At 48.1% G+C, this 24,689-nt stretch overlaps 1 protein-coding gene across 1 annotated transcript in view; it reads left to right on the top strand.

The window, feature by feature from the left end:
- IGLON5 (IgLON family member 5) overlaps nt 1-24,689 on the top strand; it is a gene marked incomplete at its 5' end in the record, with an annotated part of 33,023 nt that overhangs the window by 4,048 nt on the left and 4,286 nt on the right. Inside the window, 4 exons of the mRNA XM_054999376.1 lie at nt 4,968-5,200; nt 10,584-10,703; nt 12,560-12,691; nt 16,664-16,784. Of these exons, the coding sequence (XP_054855351.1) occupies nt 4,968-5,200; nt 10,584-10,703; nt 12,560-12,691; nt 16,664-16,784 (606 nt within the window). The remainder of the gene's footprint in view (nt 1-4,967; nt 5,201-10,583; nt 10,704-12,559; nt 12,692-16,663; nt 16,785-24,689) is intronic.

Here is a 24,689-nt window from a genome sequence, read left to right as displayed (position 1 = left end):
CCCCTGGAATGGAACATCCGTCCATTCTGGACCCACTCCTTGGTTTATAGAAGAATGACCTTGCGGGATTAAACTGTGGAACACGGTCTGTTTCCAGCAATGGCCAGTCCAATGCTTATGGAAGGCTTGCACAAAGGTCAGGAAAGCAATACCTGTTCCCTAGCATTGGCATTTCGAGGTATATTGCCTCTGTACATGGAGGTTCTACATTTTAAAAAAAATATTGTCTACCTTTCTCACTGAAAGTCTCTCTCTACACAAGATGCCTTGGTGTGTGTTTGTCAAGTGTAGGAAGAAGCAATGTTGGCTAGGAAGTGTAGTTTAAAAAGATAGAGCTGGCAGAAATCGCTCCTTAGAGGGTTTGTCAATTTCAGCTTTGCCTCCCCAAAGGCTCTGTCACTTTCACCTCTCCAGTCTAAAACTGTGTGAGATCGCAACTAGAGGGCAGCGAGGAATGGAAATGGGCTGGAGCTGCTTTCCAGAGCCAGACTTGGACCTGGAGAGGATATAATGGGCTGAAGTTTCCCTTCTGGCACTTTGCAGCCCCTTCACAAAGCTCCAATGAATAGCAAAGCCTTGTCCCTGCCGCTGGCTCTGTCTTTTTAAACTACCCTTCCTGGCTACCATTGCATCTTCTGACACGTGTTCTTCATGTGTCAGATGTCCCCTGTAGAGAGACTCTGAGACCCAAGGTGGATTACACAGAGGAAGTGAGTACAATATAATGAGCAGCGAGAATATTCACTGAGCAAAATACAATATGATCAACAGTTAGGACGTTCAATGAAAAGATACAATAGGGGGTGGTAGCAGAAAATTGGGAAACAAGCATAAACACAGAGATGGGACTTTTATGAAACAGAGCACAACTAATTAACACGACATGTGGAAACGGCCCAGTAGGAGCATATCTCCCTCAGTAGATACAACTCGATGTCACAGCCTACAGTCTCTATCCCTTATTCGGCTATCACTTTGAGCTATTTCTTATGACACAATCCTATAATCTGAGGAGAAAATCCTCCTGAATAATTTTTCATAGTTTACAGAAAGCCAGGAGAGTGAGAGCTTTCCTGACCTCAGGCAGGCCATTTCTTAAGGTTGGGGCTACCTCGGAAGAAGCATGAGTTTGGGCAGCTGTTGATTTTGCCCAACTGCAGTGCAGTATCTGCAGAAGAACCTGTCCAAATGATCAAATCTGCCATGGTGGAACCTGGGGGAAAGTAGGATTTCCAGACTCCAGGTGGTGGCTGGCGATCTCCCAGAACTACAACTCATTTCCAGGCCACAGAGATCAGTTCACCTGGAGAAAATAGCTAATTTCGAGGGTGAAGACTATGGAATTATACCATGCTGAGGTCCTTTCCCTCTCCAAACCCTGCCTTCTCCAGGGCCGTTTCCAGACGGCCCCCCGCCTCGCGAAACGTCGCGCGTCGTCGCGCGTCGTTGCGCAGAAAACGCGAAATATCGCGTTTTCTCGCGCGAGTTTTGCGCGACGTCGCGCAAAACTCGCGCGAGAAAACGCGATATTTCGCGTTTTCTGCGCAACGACGCGCGACGACGCGCGACGTTTCGCGAGGCGGGGGGCCGTCTGGAAACGGCCCAGGTTTCACCCCCCATATCTCCAGGAATTTCCCAACTTGAAGCTGGCAACCCTAGGGAAAAGGCCGTCACACAGATATGAGGGGTTGTGGCCAGGAAGGGCTTTGAACGCGATAGTCATGATCTTGAATTGAGCCCGGTAACTGATGGGAAGCCAACGGAGTGACTGCAAAATTGGAGTGGAATGCATGCTCCGTCTAGCTCCTGAAAGTAAACGAGCTGCAGCGTTCTGCATCAGTACCAAGAAACCTATCCTCCGCCACTTTGTTTAATCTGCTTTTCAAAGTCACCCAAGCTAGTGACTTCTCACCACTTCTTGTGGCCATGAGTTCCACCAGTTGTGTGAAAATATGCTTCCTTTGGTCAGTCCTGCAGCTTCTGTCAGTGTCACCAAGTGATCCTGAGTTCTGGTATTGTTTGTAGTTGATTGTCGATTTTTTTAAAATCTTGCCCTTCTGCCAAGAAACCCAGAATGGCTGCCTATGACATTAAAAGCGCCTGGGAGCTTCTCCCTCCTAGATTCTCTCCAAACCCAATCCCCGGCCTTTTCCACATGGCTTACCTTCTTCCAGAAAACAGCGTCTTCGCACACAAAATCATGCTAGGAAGATGCTGTTATCATGCGAAATTGTGTGAGAAGATGCTGTCTTCTGTGATAACAGCATCTTCTCGCGCTATTTCGCGTGCGAAGACGCTGTTTTCCGGAAGAAGGTAAGCCATGTGGAAACAGCCCCCTTGTCAGCATCATCCACGACCCCAATTTTCTCTCCAAGAAGGAGGAAGAGGAGAGCAGAAGAAGCCCCAACTACCTTGAATCCTGCTTCCTTTCTCCACTTATAAAAATATAATCAACTTTATTGAGACATAAGCTTTCAAGAATCACAGCTCTCTTTGTCAGATGCATCCGATGAAAAGAGCTGTGGTTCTCGAAAGCTTATGCCTCAATAAAGTTGGTTAGTCTTAAAGGTGCTACTGGACTTTTTACTATTTTGCAACTACAGACTAACATGACTAACTCCTCTGGATCTAAAAATATAATCAGCATCTCCAGGTTGAAGCTTAGCTATTCTGTCAAGACTAAAAGATTGCTCTTGCATCTTGTGTACAAGAAAAGAATAGCTGGTGGGTTCAGCCTTCTTCATTATTTTGACACTGTCCCAAGTCAAGCCTTACCTTCTATGATGTATGCATTATATAGTTGCAGGAGTCTTTTGTAGAAAGCGGGAATTTTAAAGGAAGGGGAGGGTTGGATAGCTCAATCCTTTTCTATGCAGCTCTTTTCTCAAATTTACTCCCTCCTAGCTAGGGTTGCCAACCTCCAAATGGAGCCTGGAGATCTCCCAGAATTACAACTGATCTCCAGACAACAGAGATCAGTTCCCCTGGAGAAAATGGCTGCTTTGGAGGGTGGACTGTATGGCATTATACCCCGCTGAGGCATCTCCCTCCTCAAACCCTGCCCTCCACAGGCCACATTCCCCAAATCTCCAGGAATTTCCCAAGACAGAGCTGCCAGCCATATTCTTAGCTGGTTTCACAACTGTGGTGGTGGTGGGGAACATCTGGAATGGGGCAACTTTTTCCTAGCTGTGGGAAGCAAAGCCGATAGGGGAGGCCATTTTGTTCAAGAAAATGGCTGGCAGGGTCAGGGGCCAACCCCTTTCCCCCTCAGTGCTCCAAGTTCCATCCTTTTGCTTTTTGTTTTAAAAAAAACAGGAAAAATAATCACCTCACCACACATAAGAAATACTTTGGGTCTCAAAGAGATGGGAGTCCTTCTGGGGCCTCTAGTGACCCTATCTGTGGGGCACACTGCTGGCCGAGTTTGCTCCGCACCACAATGTCAAGAAGCAAGAATGCCGCCTTCCCAAAACACCAGGGTCAGTCCTGGTTTCAAAGAGAGAGAGAGAGAGCCCGGAGTCCTTTCGGCTGTTCTCCGGTTATCTTCGGAACACTTGTCCAATCTGTGCCTGACAGCTGTCAGGGACCAAGAAACGGGATTACTTAGCGCCCACTCGCCTTCCAGGCGAAAGAAAAGTCTGCACCGATAATTAAATCTCCCGGCTGGAAGCCAGAGGGGTGCGGAGAGGGAGCCCAAAGAAATGAGAGAAGGAAGAGCGACCCAGGGCTCAGGAATGCAGGCAGTCGGGATAGGGAGCAAGGCAGGCCCAGTTCGAGGCCCAAGGTTGTCTTCAAAGGCATCTGAGTAGCAATTAAATCGACAGCCGAGTTCAGGAGTCTGGTTCTTCTCCCCGCCCTCCTCGAAACTCTCGTTATTTTCACAAATCCGCAGTTTGGAAGGTGTTCAAGTTTTTAGGCTCGATAAAAAGAGCTGTAATAACATGGGCTTTTGGACTTCAAAGAGCTTGGGAAAGAGCGGCAGCCAAAGGCCTCGGAGAGGCTGTGAGGAGAACCCAGAGTTCTCTCTTTCATTTTCAACACACGCGCACACAACGATAATAAACAGTATTCCCTCCTCTTTACCCAGAGGTAGAAATGGGTCCAGATTTTTCGCTGGCTGAGGTAAATGTGCTCAGGTCTCATTACAGATAGCTACATTCTGGAGGCTTTAGACTCAGTAGGTCTTGAGAGTAGGGTTGCCAATCTCCAGGTGGGGTCTGGAGATCTCCATATCCAGGACCCTTTTCACACTGCTTACCTGGTCCCGGGACGTTGCGAAATATCACGCAAAAAACGCAGATGATAGCATCTTCTTGTGAGAGTTTTGTGCAATGTCGCGCAAAACTCTCGCGAGAAGACGCTACCTTCCGCGCTTTTTGCGTGATATTTCACAACGTCCTGGGACCAGGTAAGCAGTGTGAAAATGGCCCTGATGACAGAAATCAGTTCCTCTGGAGAGAATGGCTATTTTGGAGGATGAACTCTATGGTATTATACCCCGCTGAGGACTCTCCCTTCTCCAAACTCCACTCCTAAAATCTCCAGGAATTTCCCAACCCAGAGTTGGCAACCTTTAAGAGTGAGCATTGTCATTCGGGTTGGAAAATTCCTGGAGATTTGGGAATGGAGCCTGGAGAGGGCGGGGTTTGGGGAGAGAAGGGGCCTCAGTGAGGTATCGTGTCATGGAGTCTGCTCTCCAAAGGAGCTGTTTTCTCCAGGGGAGGCTCATACCCCAGACTGACTGGGTCTAAAGCCTCGAGAGAACGAGCCACAGTGAAAAACCTGGATCCATTTTTGTCTCTGGGTAAGGAGGAAGGGATATCGCTGATCGCTGTGTGCATGTGTTGAAAACGAAAGAGAGAAACAGAGAGAACTTCTGAGTTTTCCTGGACTTGGCAGCCCTTTTTCAGCTGGCACGTCAACAGCCGGCCCTTCACTCTGACTTACTCTTTCCTTCTCTGCAGTTGCTACATAGACCAACAAGTGACACGCGTGGCCTGGTTGAACCGTTCCAACATCCTTTACGCCGGCAACGACAAGTGGTCCATCGACTCGCGGGTGCAGCTGCTGACCAACAGCGCCTCCGAATTCAGCATCGTCATTACCAACGTGGACATGTACGACGAAGGCCTCTACACCTGCTCCTTCCAGACGCAGGACAAGCCCCACACCTCTCAGGTGTATCTCATCGTTCACGGTACGGGTGCGGGAAGGGTCACACGAGCACTCGAACCTGCCTGCAGCTGAGGCAGACCAAGGCCAGTACTGCCTACTGGCATCAGCTCTCCGTGGTCTCAGGTTAAGTTCTTTCTCTTCCTCTCTTACTGGATCCTTTTAACGGGAGGTGCTGGGGACCAAACCAGGAGAAGGTTTGCAGGGCCTTTTTAATGCTGGGAAAATGGCCTGGGGGAAGAGGTGTTGCCCTTCTTCCTGCTGTCCCAGTCCAATTTGGGGATACACGCTTAGTTGAGGATTTTAAAAAGTGCTTAGAATATCAGGATCACATGCAGTCTGGCCCACAGAGAACTTGAACTGCTGCCATATATTTTGCCGCCACACCAGTGCCCTTAACAGCAGCCTCTTCTAGTGAAATTTAAACAGGAAAAGTGTTTCCCTTCGCTTTAGGCCTGGAAAAACTTCACTTGCTCAGACTCTGCATGCCAGAGTGCTGTTTGACTCAAGAGCAGGGCCTATTTTTTTTAAAAAAATACTAACTAACTAACTAACTAACTAACTAACTAACTAACTAACTAACTAACTAACTAACTAACTAACATGGATCTGGGAGACCCAGGCTCTTCCATGGGCCTCTTTCTCTCAGGGTGGTTGTAAGGAAGATATGGAAGAGGGTAGAACAATGTTGAAAGTTCTTTTGGGTCCCCACTGGAGAGGAAAGTGGGGTATAAATTTCTAAATAATTGCCCAAACCTGTAAATCCTAAAGACTGGAGACAGCAATCCTGGGCCGATTCCAGACGGCCCTCTGCATTCCGAAACGTTGCGCGTCGTTGCGCGTCGTTGCGCGTCATTGCGTGGAAAATGCGAAATATTGTGTTTTCTCGCGCGAGTTTTGCGCGAACTTGCGCAAAACTCGTGCGAGAAAACGCGATATTTCGCGTTTTCCGCGCAACGACGGGTGACGACGCGCAACGTTTCGGAATGCAGAGGGCCGTCTGGAATCGCCCCAGGGTTGTTTGGATGTAAAGGAAGGGGTGATTGGTTTGTAAGAGGTGCTGGTTGGAATAGTTGAACAGAACCTCCATATTCAGAGGCAATATACCTCAATGAAAATGAACAACAGGTTGATAGTTTATTGAACTATAATATAATGGAATAGCTCAGCAGGTCACACATGAAGCTGCTATATACTGAATCAGACCACCGGTCTACCAAGGTCAGTATTGTCTACTCAGACTGGCAGCTGTTCTCCACGGTCTCGGGTAGAGGTCTTCCATGTCACCTCCTGCCTAGTCCTTTTAACAGGAGATGCCGGGGAATGAAAGTCTCTCTACACAGTACTTTTGACATGTGTTCTTCACGTGTCGGGAGACGCAATGTTCGTTGGGAAGCGTAGTTTTAAATGACAGAGCCGGCAGAGATCACTACGGAGGGGGCAGATTCTCTCATAGCCCTCATCTACCTCTGGCATCTCCCCTTCCAGGGTCTTTGCCCTGCCGAGGCTTGGATAATTCAAAGTTTTAAGCAGCGAGGGCGGCAAGGTAAAAGCTCCAGAAGGGGAGACAGTCCAGCATGCCAGAGGCGGCGGAGGGCTGTGAGAGAATCTGTTCCCTCCAGAGCGACCACTGCTGGCTCTGTCTTTCAAAACTACACTTCCCGGCTAACGTTGCATCTCCCAACACTTGACAGACACATGGCATCTGAGCTGAGGACCTTCCTCATACAATAAGCCAAACCCTTCCCCTGTGTTCTGTGCTTGTGAACTTCTTTGAGGCCTCTGGATAAATACTGTGGGGCAGGATGCTGGACTAGACGGTCCCCGTAGTTTGATCAAAACAGGCTTTCCTTCCGAGAAAACAGGTGAACCTTCCATTCCCACTGCAGAGGAGTACCTTTTGGCAGATCCCTCTTTCTTTGCTAAGGCATGACCAGTTGCACTTCCTCAAACGGTAACGGTGCAGGAACCCGGGTCTGTCTTTGCATGGGGTCGTTCTAAATGGCTGTATGTAAACATGCCCCCTGCAAGGGCTGCACTTTGGCCCCAGCCAAGGAATCTCTCACCAGCTGTCAAAGCAGACAGAGACTCCCCTCCTTCCTTCTGGCTCTTTCGCTGATTCTCAGCCGCCTCCAGGATTTCTGCAGCATTGGCAAAAGCCAGAACTGCAACGCTATCCACCCCATAATTACCCCTCCTCCCTTTTCCCAGGGTTGCTGGAGCTGAGAAAACTGGTACAATAGGAGCTGATTGGACCCGGTCCGGAACGAGCCGCCTGGGCGTCAGGAAACAGCTGTTCCCGGCTGCTCCATCATTCGCCGTCGCCTACGTCACCCCAACCTATCGGGGCAGACAATGAGGATCGTTAGGCCCAGTCAGGAAAAAAGCAATTTCTTTTTTGGGGCTCTTCCGCTGGGGCAGAGAAAACAGCCATTGGGAATTAACCCAGAAGGCACCCAGTGCAGTGATGTGCTGAGGTGGCACTCAGCACCTGCTTCTGGGGTGTGGCAGCTGTTTATAAAATGTTTATCAAAATGCCTATCATTATCTTTATATGTACTGTAGGGACCCTCCTCCAGGAGGGGGAGTGGTACATCTCTGTTGACCTTTCCTGATATTATTCACTGTGGAAACCCTGGGTGTTTCCAGACCACCCATTTTCTCCAGAACTCATTTGCTCACTCAAGTGTTCAAGAGAATCCAGACCCACTTGCTGCTAGAACTTTGCTTCTCTCTGTTTCACCTTCTGTTCTCCTGTCTTTTTTAAGACCTGCATTGTGGCGGTTGTTTTGCTCTGCAATCCGAGTGCAGTACCAGCCCGTTCAGTGTGGACTAGCAAAGGGCTTTTGACTCCCTTGCTAGAGACAAAGTGGTCTTTGATGCAGTTTGTGGCAGGGCTGGAGAATTTCTGTCTTTCTGCATTTCATGCTCTTATTTCCTCCATGCACTGCCAGTATTACCTGCCTGTACCCATAGAGTGCTTTGAAAAAAAGGTAAAATCACTCAGAGCAGCTGTTCAGAGGAGGAAGCAGCGGGACTGAGATTCCACTTGCAAAATCTGGACCCAAAGATTTCCCATCTGATTCTCAGCATAGACCCTCAATCCTACTTCAAATGTTTTCTTCCAAGATACAGGCAAAGGATTCTTCAAGCCCCTTCCCCACTAGTGCGAGCGGCAACTCACTGCACATAAAATCCAGGAGCCAAGTTTTTGAACTGAGCAAGAACTGAATGAACAAACATTGGCAAAGGGCTCGTTTACCCCAGCAAAAAAGTCTCAGAAGGAATTCTCCCTTTTTGCACCTCAGTCACTCACATTGGGGGGGGGGGGGGTCAAGGCGCAAAGGAATGAGCACTGAAGTACATAAAGGTGGAGTTCTCCCAAAACCTCTGTTGCTGCTCACATTGGGGCTCAGGAGCCCTTGGCTAGCAATTGCATGTGGGCTTGCATGGCTAGAACCATCCTCACTGGCCAACCAGCCATTGCACAGTTCAAAATGTGACTCCTCCGTTTGGATGAAATGAGTTGCCAGTTCTATTGCTCTCCCACTGAAACATGGAGTACCAACGAGAAAACGTTTTGTATCACTAACACTACAGTCTTAGGTACAGCAAGATTTGAGTCCAGTAGCACCCTGAAGACCAAAAAACTTTTTCTGGCTTTTGGGAATCAAATCTCCCTTCATCAGATACAAATAGGAATGGAGATCCTTGAACTCACTTTGATCTGACAAAGGGAGCTTTGACTCTCAAAAGCTTGTACTCTGAAAATCTTGTTGATCTTCAAGGTGCTACTGAATTTGAGACTAACTGTTCTACTGCAGACCAGAAAATACCCACCAGAAACTACCTTAGGTACAATTGGCTCCCTTGAAGTCAATTGACTTAAAAGGGTCTCGTTCTATATTGGAGTCCGGGGAAGATGGAGTTTAGGAAGGGTAGAGACTTCAGCAGGATATGACATCATAGAGTCATAGAGTCATCATAGGATTATACTGAAAATGTGATTCTTTTTTCCCAGAGGCACCATAAAGGGATAAGGTGGGGAAGTCATCTGTAAATTTATGATTATTGGCAGATTTTTTTAAAAAAAGTTTGTTCAGTATCCTAGCTGACAATATAGAGCACTTTTTTAAAAAAACCCTGTGTTTTTGGATTCCGTTTGTACTGGGGAAAATTTGGCTGGTGTTCACACACAGAGACATACACAGACACACACACACACCAACAGTGCCCTCGGCCTGAACCTATGCGAAGGAACATGAGGCAGGAATATATCACCCCAGCACAAAGCAAATGTAATGGCAATGAAGGGGAGAGACAAGCGTGGTTAAAGCAGTCAGGAAATGTGTGAATGAAATGAAAAGAAAGGCGTTGGCATGAGAGCCAGACATGGAGATAGAATCTGGGATAACGGCTGCGAGTGGGAACACAGCTTGGGACAAGAACACCCCTGAACTCGAGAGCTGCGGGATCCATCAGAGGCACGAAATAATTTAGGGAAGCTTAGTGTTAAGATGAGAAAGGCCAGAGCTTGAGGCTTGCATGGAATTCTCTGTTGTTCCACGTCACTACTCTAGAGTTGCCAGCTTCCAGGTGTTGGCTGGAAATCTCCCGAAATTACACCTGAGTTTAGGGAAGGGAGCTCCGTCCTTAGGGTTACCAGTACTGGGTTAGGAAATTCCTGGAGATATGCGGGGGTGGAGTCTGGGGAAGATGGAGTTTGGGAAGGGTAGAGACTTCAGCAGGATATATAATGGCATAGAGACTGCCCTCGAAAGCAGCCTTAGAGCGGGACCACAAGTGACGCCTGACACAGGTTGGACACTTGCCAGCTTCCCTCAAGTTTTGATGGGAAATGTAGGCAGCTTGGCGGAATGTTGGACAAGTGACAGTTGAAAAGTCCATTGGACAGCAGTCAGAGAGCGAAGCTGCGAGACCAGGATGCCTACATTTCCCATCAAAACTTGAGGGAAGCTGACTAGTGTCCAACCTGTGTCAGGCGTCACTTGTGGTCCCGCTCTTATTCTCCAGGGGAACGGGTCTCTGTTTTCTGGAGATCAGTTGCAATGCCGAGAGGTCTCCAGACCCCACCTAAGGTTGTCCTTTGTAGGGAAAGACATTTCTCTGCCTAGAACATGGAGAGCTGTGGCCAGTCAGATGAGGCAATACCATCTTAAGCAGAGTTATACCTTTCTAGGTCCCTTGAAGTCAATGGGCTCAGAAGGGAATAATTCTGCTTCAGATGACTCCATAAAAGGGCCAGTGGTCCTCCTAAACAGAAGGCAACCAAACATGTTCCTTGGAGGGGTTGGGATTAGTGCTGTCTCAAAGAGAACAGTGCCCCCTGGTGGTGGGAGGCCAGAACTGTCTTCATACTCACCGTCCGTTTCCTCCCGCCTCCACAGTCGCAGCTCGGATTGTGAACATTTCGTCTGCTGTGACCGTTAACGAGGGAAGCAACGTGAACCTGCTCTGCCTAGCTGTGGGGAAACCAGAGCCCACAGTAACTTGGCGGCAGCTGAAAGGTAAGGGAGGCTGAAGGGGGGAGGAGGGCTGGCGTTGGCCCCTTCTGACAGACCTAGCTCATTGATCCAAGCAACTGTTTCAGGTATATGAACGAAAAGGAGGAATAGTAAAACCAGAGCAATTTGATCACAAAGGTTTTCCCAAGAGGAGGTTTATCTGTTGCACTTTGGGTATGCTGACCCCTGCAATTTCTCCGAATGGACTGCATAATTTGTGCATAAAGCTTGGGTCCAAAGCAGGGTTCATCCCAAAGAAACACGTAATGTTTCAACACAAATTTGTTACGAGGAGTGAAGTTTATAGCTCTCAGCATTTTGATCTTCTCAGCTCTCTCTTCTTTTTTTGCAAAAAAAAAGTTTCTAGTTCTTAAGACTGACCTAGTAAAATGCTAGAAGCTGGTGGATTGGGGATGAGTGGAGTGGAGTTAGGGCAACCGGCAACCTGCTGGGAGGAATTGGGGGGGCAGAGACAGGAGTACTAGCATAGAGTTTAAGTAGAGAAGAATAATTGTCAGAACATCTGCCCCCACTCTGGAGCTGAGTAGGATTTGCAGTGGCAAATTGTGGGGCTTCTCTTTGTCCCTATCAGAATCGAGCTAGCGTAAGGCTTTAGTGCTGCCACCCAGCTAGTGCGATCCTTTACAGACCTATTCCAGTCCAAGTCCACTGATTTCAATGTAAATCTGTGTAAATTTGTATGTGAACAAAACGACAGGGGTGTGGACGGAGGGGGCGACACCTCATGTTGGTTTTATACGATGCCGACATCGTCACCATCTTAAGAAAGGCATCTGTGTCCGCTTGAAGGTGGAATGCTGTTTGTAAGATGGTGCCTGCCATCTGCAGTTTTTGTGAACTGCATACATAGAAAATGCTTAATTCGGATCTTGGCAGCTGCCTCTGTCCTAGCCCCTACTGATCCTCATCTCTGACCCAAACTGTGCAAGAAGTTTTTTAACAAGTCAGATCTGTGTACCTGGACCAGACTTACTTTCCCTACAGCCACACAGAAGCTGTGGGGGACATCCATTAAAACTCAATTGAGGTCCAATTCGGCTCAGGATCAGGGCATGAGGAAAGCATGTTTCTGTATGGCTGTGGGGGAAGCATGTCAAGTCTGGGGATCCTGGACCCAACTTGTTTAAAAAGCCTCCAGTTTGCACCTTTGATATGCATTGTGTTTTGTAGTCTTCAACTGATTTAACCCAGCGTGACTTATTCAGCCTGCAAAGCTGATCCTCAGTGTGCCCATTGTACAGATGGAAGACTGAGGCCCACAGACTGCAACCAGCCCTATACTACTGCCTTCTGAGGTTGCAGCTGAGCAGAGCTTGGAACTTCCCTCCCAGGTCCAATGTTCGCTTGAGTTTCTAAATTGTGTTCCACAACCACAGCTTCCTTCTACTCCCCCTTATCATGTTGGCAATCCCATTTCCTTCGTTTAAAACAGATTTGTAATTTAGCAAACTGAACACAGGCTACCAGATGTCTGTAGGGTTGCCTGAGATATTACTCCTTGGTCTGCATTTTGCAAAAGCGGGTTTCTTGTGTCCATCTTAGGCTAGTGTATAGGAATTGTGTTGGGTTTGCTGGTAGACGTTGTGCAAACTAAACAACTGCTGAACTGGCAGGTAATCAGACATCCCGGCCTAGGACCTCTCTCACTCCTGAAACATACTGCCTGTGTTGTACTTCAGCCCCCACCCCATGCAAGGCAGCCGTGAGTGCAGGAGGGGTTGATAACTGCTGTGTTGTCGTATGTGTTTTCGTGTGTGTAAGTCTGTGTTTGTGTCTGTCTTCCTACTGCTGGCCCTGTCCCCCCTCCCCAACCCCAACCACCGCTCCCTCCCCCACAGATGGATTCACCAGCGAAGGAGAATATCTGGAGATTACGGAGATCAACAGACAGCAGGCCGGGGAATATGAGTGCATCACGGCGAATGGCGTCTCATTACCAGACAGAAAACGTGTTCTTATTACTGTCAATTGTAAGTGCTCCTCAAATCATCTCTGTGATCTACCCTCTCACCTCCTTTAAACTGTACAGGTAACTCTGGTGCCCATAGAGAGCTTCCAGTTCTGGACTGGAAGTTACAGTTACGGGGGCAAAGCTATTCTTTATATGGGAGATCCCTGATTGGCTATCCCAAAGTTTTTCTCATATTTGTTTAGCTTTGAGTCTCTCTATACGAGATGCCTTGGCACGTGTTTGTCAAGTGTAGGGAGACACAATGTTAACCGGGAAGCATAGTTTAAAAAGACAGAGCTGGCGGAGATCACTCCTCAGAGGGTTTGTTAATGTCATCTTCTCCTCCCTGAAGGCTCTGTCAGTTTCACCTCTCCAGTCTAAAACTGTGTGGGATCACAACCAGAGGGCAGCGAGGAATGGAAATAGGCTGGAGCTGCCTTCCAGAGCTGAGCTTGCACCTGGAGAGGTTATAATGGGCTGAAGTTTCCCTTCTGGCATTTCACAGCCCCTTCATACAGCTCCAGTATATAGTAAAGCCTTTGCCTTGCTGCTGGCTCTGTCTTTTTAAACTACCTTTCCCAGCTACCATTGCATCTCCCGACACGTGTTCTTCACATGTCAGATGTCTCGTCTACAGACTCTATGTGAAGCTCCCTTTTGGATTGGAGCAAACGCACTATGAGAAGGAGGGCGCTATGTCTTTACCTCCATTCCATTTTTCGTAAGTCTGCTCAGCACACCAAACTGCTGTTAACACTGGGAGAAAAGAGTGCAGATATTGTCCCTTTCAGGGGTCTGCAGCCAATTCATGCAACTGGTTTGCAACACGTGGGCTCAGTCACTGAGAAATGGGGACAATTGGGTGGGGAAGTCACAGCAGTTGAAAATGGACTTCCAAAAATGAACAAGTCTTTTCCTCCTGAGCTGCCTCTTTTCTTTTTCTACCCCTTGAGCGAGATCAAAAAGCAAAGCCAAGAAAACCAGGGTGGGTCATTTTAATATATCGGTAAATTAAGATGCATCTGATGAAGAGAACTGTGATTCTCGAAAGCTTATGCTACAATAAAGTTGGTTAGTCTTAAAGGTGCTACTGGACTCTTTTTGATTTTGCTACTGCAGACTAAAGACTGACATGCTAATTCCTTTGATGAAACTGGTATAGAAGCATGAGCGTTACCGTTTAGATACACATACAAACTTCTTCCAAGAATGACGCCTCATGAGGGGTGGAGGAACTTCTTGTTTAAAGCAGAAAAATGGATTTACACAGCACCGATTGGCCAGCTCTTGAGTCACTCATGGAGCAATTCTCTCCCCTTTCTGAGAACCTGGTCGTGCAAAGAACTGATTGGCTAGCTTTTATGCCAGTCAGGAAGCCACCTCCCTTCCCTTATTTGAGCTGATTTCAGAAATAGTGAATGAAAGGTTAGGACAAGAAAAAAAACGGTACCAAACAAATGTCAGAGTGGGTAAACATATGGCAGGTGGTGGAGGTGGTGGTAAAATAAAACAAGCAGAAAGCTTTTAATATGTCAGCGGCATGTATGCTGGTTGAGGAAAGAAAGCTAGAGTAGGACAAGGAACTTCACATCCTGCTGCTGAGAATCCCACACCCACTCCTTTTTGAAGATAACGTCTGTCTTCACCCAGAACCTTGCCAAGAAAATTAGTGCCAACACTGTCTCATTAAAATCCTATGTTCAGGACCGTTGTCGGTTTTTTTTCTTTACGAAAGCCCTTGTGACACTGTTCACAGCCATGTGCGTCAGCTGTCTCTATTTACTATTTTCTGGCATCTATTCCTATATTATTTATTTGTTTAAAACATTTTTAATGCCTCTGCCTTTCACCCAAATAGGGTCCCCGAGATGGTGAACATTAAAACATTTGAATATAGCAACATTATATATATAGGGGCTGATTCCGCACATGTTGGATAATGCACTTTCAATGCACTTTATTGATCATTTGAGGTGGATTTTTTGTTCTGTACACAAAAAAATCCGTCCCAAATGATCTCTAGAGGGGATTGGAAGTGCATTATCCAACGTGTGCAGAATCACTCGTACACACACACACTCTCAATACCAAAACCAGGGGGAAGGGCCAATAACGGTTATTGGGGGCATGCCAAACAAAACAGAAATAGCTTCACCCACTGACGGAAGACACCAATAAAGAGAGACATGGATCTCTCTGGGGATGGAGTTTCAAAGTTTTGGAAGGCCCATCTTTGGATTGCCAAAGGGCACCCAAAGTAGGGCTTCCAAAGAGAACCGAAGTGGAGGGGTAGGTTCATATACTGTTCCTGTTGTTACCTTTTATTAAGATAGCCAGTGTCTAGAGCAGTTGTTCTTTGCCGTTCTGCTTCCTCTCAAGAATCGTTAGCAGTTAAATTTGAGCCGGCATCTCTAAAAGCCAAAAACGGAGACAGTGGTTTGACAGGGACCAAAGAGGTCTACAGGCGTTACTGCCTATGCCACTGTATGTGCATGGTCATTAAGACACCACATGCAGAACACACCCTGTTAGTTCAGGAACTGGAAGTGCAGAAGTAGATTTTGATAAGTATGGACTGGCAATTCGCCGTGTGACTTAAGGTAAACTGTGTATAGTCAAGAAAATATTTTTTTAAAACAGTATGTTCTTTTGAAAATCAAGATTCAGGTCCACTTGCCTCTAAAAGACCAACTAGATTTCCGGTATATTTGAAAAAGCACCCTGTTAAGCCAAGCTTCTGCCTGGAATGTTGAAGAGTTACTACTATAGTTATGCAGGACTTCACTCCCGGACATTTTGTGTTTGGCCCCGCCTCCCATGGCAGCCATTCTGTGGATGGCTCCGCCTCCTGTGGCAGCCATTTTGTGTTTGTGCCTACCACTCTGTGTCAGAATCCCTGCTGTAACATTTCACCAACGAAAATGGATAAGTGCTTGGAATACTCTGTCATATCAAAGCTCACGGCTCAAGCCCCGCCCCCCATTGTCATGACACTTTCCAGAAGTCCTGACTCCATCAATTGCATTCTGTATTCAGTTCCTCTGCAGTCCCACCCATTTCAAAGCCAGGAAGGCGTTTGTTAATTTTGTTACAGGAACACTACAAATCACAATGTCCTGTACTAGGTTACTGACGCTTCAAAATACATCTCAATGAAATGGTACGTTCTGTATCATAGTTTGCATACATGCATGCTATCACTAGAAATGGCATATTCATGCTGTGAATTAATTAATAAATACTGACTTAATAAAGATGTCGATTCCTGAGGAATAACTATCCTTCCAATACATGGTATGATTTTTCGAGGGACAAAGCTCCCTTCGTCAGATACCTGATATCTGAAGAAGAGCTTTGATTCTAGAAAACTCATACCTTGGAAATCTAGTCGGTCTTTAAGGTGCTGTTGGACTCAGATCTTGCTCTTCGACTGCAGACCAACATGGCTAGCCACCTAAAACTATTCTAGCAACGGTAAAGAAATGTAACAAGGATTTCTCCCCAAGGCAAAGGCAGGGACAAACTAGAAATAGTGATTTTTCAGATAATGTCACCAGAAGACAGGGAGGGGTGGTGCTGTGGCTCAGTGGCAGAGCATTTGCTCAGATTGCAGAAGGTCTCCGATTCAATCCCTTGGCCCAATCCTCCTGCTAAAAGGATCAAGTAGCAGCTGATGTGAAAGAGCTCTATCTAAAACCCTCACTGCTGTTAATCTGAATAGACAATACTGTGAATGAGCATTCTGCGGTCCGATTCAGTATTAGACAGCTTCATGTGTTCATTTGTTAGGAAAGGTCCGTGGCTCAGTGGCAGAGAATCTGCTTGGCATGCCAAAGGTCTCAGGTTCCATCCTCAGCATCTCTAGCTAAAAGGACCAGGTAGTTGGACACTTGATTGGCTGGAGGTGTGTGGGCCATGTGTTGAGGAAGCAGACCCTAAGATGCCTTATCCCTCCCACTAACACGCCTCTCTGCTCCCTCCCTCTTCACAGACCCTCCAACCATCACAGATGTAAAAGATTCTCCATCCTTGCTGGGGAAGCCAGCGCTGCTACGATGCGAGGCCATGGCTGTGCCGCCTGCTGAGTTTCAGTGGTTCAAGGATGATAAGCAGTAAGTCACTCTCTTTTCTTCTCCCCCACTTTTGATGCCTGGTGTGTAGTGTTGCCAGCCTCCAGTTACAGCCTGGTGTTCTCCTAGAATTACAGCTGATCTCCAGACAACAGAGATCAGTTCCCCTGGAGAAAAATGGCTGATTTGTACGGTGGAGTCTATGCCATTATACCCTGTTAAGGTCCCTCCCCTCCCCAAAACCACTCCCTTCCAGGCTCCACCCTCAATCCAGAGCTGGAAACTCTTTTGGTACTGGTCCATGAAAAGGTGTATTAACACCACCATGATTCTTCCCCCCCCCCCTCACAGAACCCTGGGAACTGTAGTACTGCAGTAAGTGGAGTGCTGGAACCACCTTTGCCAGACTACATTTCCCAGAATTCTTTGTGGGATCTGCGAGTATTAAAGTGGTGTCAAGTCCATATAGGTTTGCAGCGTGGACAGGCCCTAAATCTGTATCTTTGCCGCTGAAAAACCTTGTCTGGCTTCCCATTTTGAAATCGGCCTCTTCTGATTGCACTTTCTTGTGCCTTTGCTTTCTCCCCTGAGAATGATAGAGTTTATAGCAATTCCTAGAGCTGCTCTTTATCACTTCCTGGGGATACCCAGAAGTGATGTAGTAATGTCACTTGGGGAGGGGGGCTTGCCAACAGGAGACTTCTCAGGATAGCGGAAGGCCAGGCAAGCTCACCAGGGACTGTTCATCCTGTGAGCTTATTCTATGTGATCACATGGAAATGGTTTCAGAAGGGGAACTCGTAACATTTACCACCACCCTCAAACCAATGGACCCCTTCGAAACCAGAAATGCTTTTATACTACAAAGCATTAACTTCTCTAGTCCACCAAAACTTGTGCTAGAATAAAAGCCGGCTCATCTTTTAAAGTAGCAGAAAACCCCAGTTTTATTTTTTTTCCTGAAGGAATTCATAGAGGCTGGATGGAATGGCGAGATTGCTCCCACATTTCTAGCTTTCTCTATTAGCTAAACGCCCTTCCTCAGGACCATGTTCCAATTTTGCAGGGACTGACACCTGCCAAGAGGATTGCAGATATCTCCGAAAGAGCCTCCGGACTGTTTTTCCACAGCATTTCCATGTCAGTTTGGTGATAAAAGTTCACAGTTCAAACCTCTTGCATCTCAGAGGGGCTGTTTGTGGTCTGGCCTCTTTGCTGACAAGAAACCGCAGGCCGTTATCTTATGTTATTAGGAACCGGCATTATAGGTGCACTGAGCATCAAGTGTGAAAAGGGGCGGGGGGAGAGCCAAACCAAGGAATGCAAAGGATCACACAACAGGCATGGGAAAAGCAGAGATCCAATCACAGTCAGTTATGGCAATGCAGAATGGAATGCATAGGATCAAAGCTCTCGAAGTCAGGAAACCCAGGCAACGGCTAACATGGGAAAGAGGTTTAGCTACATCAGACACACAAGACCTGTGGACAGTTCTCTTAATGTGTTATTTGTACCTAAAACGTGCGGGGCCTGCTTTTTGCATTGGGGTGCACTGGCGTGATTTTCCCATGGTTGCCACATCTGCTGATACAGTACAACGGAATCTGGGCTTCCCCATGGCAAGTTTTCCTGTATTTTCCCCACTCCTACCTCCTGCAGAAGTCATCCCCCCTTCCACTATTGGGGGGGGGGCATGTTCCAGTTATTTTTGAATCAGCATTCGACATGTCACTATCCTATAACATAACTCAGTAAGCGGGTTTCCGATGACTTACTGGTTATCCCAGAGCACAGGCGCGATAGTGCGCCCCTAGCGGGGATAAGTGGAGAGTCGCTCCTGCCTGCTGCCATGGATCGGGACCCAAGGAGGCCAGAACGGCTGCTGCTGGGCTCATGAGCTCACTGGGGCGCCTGCCTCCTCCCCTCCCTGCGTTCCTGTCCTTTCCACCGGCCCAATGGGCACAGAAGCGCCCTGGCCATCCGCCTCCTCTCCCTCTCCCCACGTTTCCACCGGCCCAATGGGCACTAAAGCGCCTTGGCTGGCCACCTCCTCTCTCCCTTCTCACCTTTCCACCAGCCTGATAGACACCAAAGCGCCCCAGCTGGCTACCTCTTCTCCCCCTCCCCCGCCTTTCCACTGGCCCAATGGGTGCTGAAGCACCCCAGCCAGCTGCCTCTTCTTCCTCCCCCCTCCTGGCTTTTTTTCTCAGAGACCAGATCTACCTTCCCCTTCCTTGGCAGGGCTGGTAGACCTGGCCTCTGGACCCACAGAGGCCAAGTATACCTTCCATGGCTCTGCTGCCTGGGTATGCCTGGCCTTTGTACTCCTAGAGGCCAGGTCTACCGCCCATAGCATTGCCAGGCAGCTGCGGGGCCTAGGAGCGCACCAGGGCCATTGCCGCGCCCCCCTCCAGTAGCACTCTCTGCCCCTGCAGCCAGCTGCAAGGTGCAAGAGCACACCAGGTCTCTTGATCCCCCCCCCGCAGTGCTCCCCACTCTGCAGCCAGCTGTGGGGACGAATCCGGCAGCTGTGGGTCGCAGGAGCACTCCAGGGCCCTTGTTGCCCCTAGCAGCACTTCCACCTTCTTGAGCTGCCTGACACGGGCCACGAAGGCAGCAGAGAGGCCCAGCATGGCAGCACTGTCCTCCCAAGGCCCCGCAGCAGGGCCCTGCTAAATCAGTTTTCTAGAGCCCGTTGCATTTTTTCTCACAACAGGCTCTGTTTCTAGTAAAGTCATAATATTAGAATAATCTGCCTTTCTGGTTCTCTGGTTCTCTCTGATTTTTTAAAAGTTAGTCTCTAATCAGCATAGCAGGCGAGCAGGTGGGGGTGCATGCTCTTCCATTTTTTCCATCTTCGGTGCAGGGGGCAGGATATCTAGATAAGGAAAATAACACCAAGAAGGGAGCAGAATTCGAGTCCAGTAGCACCTTAAAGACCAACAAGATTTCCAGGGGAAAAGCTTTCAAGAGTCAAAGCTTTTAACAGTCAAAGAAACCTAATAAATTAAATTACAACTCCAGTTGTCCGATACAAGTAGGAATGGAGATACTTTGTTTCAGGTGGATAGCCCTGATGGTCTGTAGTAGAAAAGCAAGATTTGAGTCCAGTAGCTTCATAAAAAACAAGATTTTCCAGGGGTTAAACTTTGAAAGTCAAAGTTCCCTTTGTCAGAGAAGATCCCTGAGCCTACTTGTATCTGAGGAAGGAAGTTTTGACTCTCAAAAGCTTCTATCCTGGAAACCATGTTGGTTTCTAAGGTGCTACCAGGCTCGAATCTTGCTTTTCTACTGCAGACCAACACAGCCACCCATCTGAAACTGGGAATTCAGTTGAAGATCTTCCAGGTTTGCTTTCTGGGAAATCAATCGGTGAGGTTTAACAAGGAACTGCTGTGAGACAGCCACTAATGGACCGTGGGCGGTGGGGAGTGCATAATATTGCTCTGCAGGTAAGAAATTGGATATCCCTTGTTGTTTGAACTGCAGCCTGAAACGTAATATGAAAAAAACCAGCAAGTACCGGAAGATATTTAGATCCACTCCCGACTCATCTCTTGAAGTATACGGTTATGACTTTGTAGCAGGGGGTGACTCTATGCCTGTAAAAGACCACAACAGGTGGAAATGAAAAACACAACACCCTGATGCTTGGGCAAGCTCCACCTGTTGAATTTCTGTCTGTTACACAGGTCCCACGTGGGCGAGGGGAGTGGCAAGTGTCTGCAGTTCATGAGATTTCAGGATGGCGTTGTAATCCGAGGACGATTGCTTTGTATAAAAAATCTTGTTAGCTATATTTGGGGCGGAAGATGACAGTCTAAGAAGAATAAACTGCAGTACTGAAACTCTTACTAGCAAAGGAAAATGGCCAGTGTTGTGTAGTGGTTAAAGTGCAGGTTTAGGATCTGAGAGACACAGGTTTGGATCCCCACTATTATGGAAGCTGTCTGAGTGATCTAGCCTACCTCACAGGAGCGTTGTCATGCGGATAAAATGGAGGAGAGGAAAAAGATGTTGTAAACCTCTTCAGGTTCCCGCTGGAGAGAAAAGCAGAATATATCTAAATAAATGATAAAGGAAGGAAGGAAGAGGGCTGTTCCATCCAGCCCTCTCCTGGAAAGATTCTTGTTTGCCCTCCTTCTCCCACCGAGCCCCATCGAGCCAGCTTGCTGGGGAAAGAACCAGGCTGATTCCTCACGGCTTACCTGAATCCGGAACGTTGCGGAACATGCCGGGAAAAACACGGAAGATCGCATTTTCTTGCGCGAGTTTTGCGCGACATCGCGCAAAACTCGCGCATGAAAACGCGATCTTCTGCGTTTTTTCTGGCATGTTCCACAACGTTCCGGCTTCAGGTAAGCTGTGCGGAATCGGCCCAGGATTGGCCCTGATCACCCTCAATCGCCTCTACAGTTGCATCCTCCACGTCTGGATTGAACTGGTTCCATGGGGGCTTCCAAGGTGGACTTGTTTTTGTGTTCAACACCATTGCAAGGGCCTTGCTAGCCAGAACTACCAAGGTTAGGGGAGAAGGGCAAATCCATCAAGATTTTACAACCGTTTTTACAACTATCAGACCCTGTTATTGGGAGCATCTACTGAAATGAAACATACAAATATAATTTGATAAGCGTTTATCAAATTATGCAGGAGGCATCAGTGGTTCACTCCAGAATTGTGTAATGCACAATCTGTTCAATATTTATTATTCTTATAGTTAGGGTTTAGTCATCTCACTATGGTGGGAAGTTCCCACCCATCACTGCTGTTGCCTACTGCTGCTCCAAACGGCAGTGAGAAAAATAAAAAAACTGCCGGCCTCTGTTTTGCCATAGAGTTTCCAAAGATGCCTAGAGCTACACATTGTCGCTTCTTGCTTATATTCAGAAGTAGGGGGCAAAAAAGAACCAGGTGCAAACTAAACGGATTTATTGAAGTTTTTAAAATTCCCTACATGTTTCGCTTTAGGCTTTGTCAGGGATCAAGTTGTAATGAAATTTCATTGCTCATGGTGAAACTTGAAATATTCCTTAGAAAATCCCCTGATGAAGCCTAAAGTGAAACCAGGGCCAGATCCAGGGTTGCTGGCACCCAGGACAACCCAAGTCTGGCTCCTCGCGCATGCGTGCACTCCTGGCGCTGCGTGATGACATCACTTCCATGACGTCATCATGCAGGGTGGAGCGAGCTGCCTGCATGGCAAACCGGGTGCCCTGGCGCACTGTGGAGTTGGCAGAGGCAGTGGGGGGGGCAGCTTGCCACGCGCCCCCTGTCCTGCGGAGTAGGCGAATGGCGCAGGGCCCCCCAGCCCCCTGTGCTGCTTTTTGCCTTCCCTGCAGGACAGGGGGCATGTGGCAAGCCGGCCGCCCCTGTCCTGCAGGGTAGGTGAAAGGCAGCGCGGGGGGCTGGGAGGCTGCCCGCGCTGCCTCCCACGCACTCCCAGCAGTTGGCACCTACGCCCGGTGCCCCCTCCTTGGCAGCGCCGGGGGCAGACTACCCCCCTGCTCCCCCTCGATCTGGCCCTGAGTGAAACGTGTAGGGATCTAAAAAATTTCAATAAACCCTTTCATCTTGTACCTGCTTATTTTTTTCCTGCCTACTGGTGCAGCCATTGTTTCTCCAGTATTATATCCATTATGACATTGCCAACATCACACGCCCCCCCCATCTCCCAGCCCCCAAACCCACCCGCCAGTTGCCAGGCTCTGTCTGGCAGCCCTACTTGTAGTCTGCTTTTCTCATGGAAACTCAAAGCAGATTACATAGCATAAGTCAATGTAGTCAAGGAGACATCCGGCACAATGTGCCAGGACCAGGATTACAGAAATCTGAAACAAGCATAGAGTATTGGGCATGGCACAGAATGCAGATACAATGCAGGGAAAATGGTATTACATCAGTAGCAAATCATGCAGCGACAGCAGGATAATACATACAGCAAAGATAATATTCCTATATACAATGCCATAGTCTGCAGTCCCTTTCCAGAACCGTTCCCTATTTAGCCCTATTACCTTTATAGAGCCCTGACCTGGATAGCCCAGGTGAGCCTGATCTTGTCAGATCTTGGAAGCTAGGCAGGGTTGGCCTTGGTTGGTAATTGGATGGGAGACCTCTAAGAAAGATGAGGGTTGCAGAGGCAGGCAATGGCAAACCATCTCTGTTAGCCAGGGATTGCCGTAAGTCAGCTATGACTTGAAGGCGCTCTCTACCTCCACCTTTATAGAAATACTTTCCCGAATATTTCAGTTTTGCATAGCTTTGGAAGAACAGAAGTGTGGGAGCCTTCCTCACCTCCTGAGATGGGCATTCCACAAGATGGAGGCCATCACAGAGAACGCATGTGTAGGGGTAGCCGTTGATCATGCCTGAATGTGGCACACCCATCATGTGCCTGTGGGGGGGGGGCATAATAAATGTCCTGTTTTAACTGCCTCTCTAGGAGTGCAAAACCAGAGATTGCCATGTTGCTGCAATGCCATGCGCAGCTGATTGTCCAGGTCACAAGTCAGTGGACCTAGTTTAACCAAACCCAAAGGAAACTAGACGAGTCCATAAAAGGTGTATATATGGGGAGAAAGGATAGGTTGCAGTGCCTCCACTGGCCCACTAAGAGAAGGGGGTGTGCTTGGAGAATTCTGTTGCAGCTGCCTCATTTAATAAAGGTGAAGTGACCCCTCTCTCTGTAGTTGCAGACACGCACACGCACTTTGTAAGAGGGATGGAGGCAGGTAAGACGGGATTCTGGATCTACTGCTGCTGTGGGTATTGTGGTCCAATGGAAGATGGATTGCATGTCTGACAAGCTTGAGCAGAGATAAACAACCACTGGGGCTGGGGAGAGGTGGCACCAGGGAGGCGCGGAAATGCCAAGAACCCCTTCAACTGCATCAGCAGATTCAGCCTTCCCTATCCGTTGCCGAGATCGGCTGATTTCTAAAGATGTGTTTTGAAATTCGCCCCTTTTGAATTCCGCCCGCCCGCAAATCTTCTGTTCCTCAAAGCCCTGACCTTATTTGCAGCACGTTAACGCTGCTCCATCCTTCCAGTTTTGATTTCTCTGCTTTGTTCAGATAGGTGCTGTTTTATTCCAGTGTGAATCTTTTCTTCCTTCTTCACACACTACTGATTTACACACGAGTGCGGTTGCGTCAATATCCCCTTTATTGTGTCGTCATGTTTATCAAGACACGCAACGGTCCAGTTGGCTCAAGGAAGAGAATGGTGGTGGTTTATTAAGTCGCAGAGGTGCCCAGCAAGGCCACAGGAACTCTCACTCATGCCCAATAAGGCCTCTTGAAGTTGCCAAAGTACGAGAGTTTCCTTTTAGCAAACAAGCGAAATGCTGTAGGCAATTCCCCGTCTCTTTTACGGTAAAGACCATGGAGACATGCGGAAATTCTGACAGTATCACAACGGAGGCTGGGTTCCAGATATGTTTTCCTCCCACTCCTCAGTTTCTTGAGGGCAGGAGATTGAGGCCAAGAGTGAGGGTTTGCCTGGCACATAAGATTGCCAGCCTCCAGGTGATGGCTGGAGATCTCCCCAAATTGCAACTGATCTCCAGGCCACAGAGATCAGTTCCCCTGGAGAAAATGGCTGCTTTGGAGGTCCCTTCCCTCTGCAAACTCTGCCCTCTCCAGGCTCCACCCTCCAAATCCACAGGAATTTCCCCACCTACAGCTAGCAACCTTACTACCATGGGTGGGTAAATGGAAAACCACTTGGGCCCATGTCACAGCTGGCTGTGTCAAAGCAAAGCCCTAGGAGCAAGACAAGAGAGGCTTGGTTGGGCTTGGCTAGCTGGCACAGCCCAGGAGAGGAGAGGTGTACCTTATGGGGAGAAGGGCGGGGGGAAAGGATACCATGAGCCACCTCTGCCCCGAATGCCAACTGGAGGCAGGAAGTGAGATCAGACCAGCACCATCTTTGGGGCTCAATGCT

Source organism: Eublepharis macularius, chromosome 15 (assembly GCF_028583425.1).
Source record: "Eublepharis macularius isolate TG4126 chromosome 15, MPM_Emac_v1.0, whole genome shotgun sequence".
NCBI lineage: Eukaryota > Metazoa > Chordata > Lepidosauria > Squamata > Eublepharidae > Eublepharis > Eublepharis macularius.
This window is presented reverse-complemented; position numbering and strand designations above follow the sequence as displayed.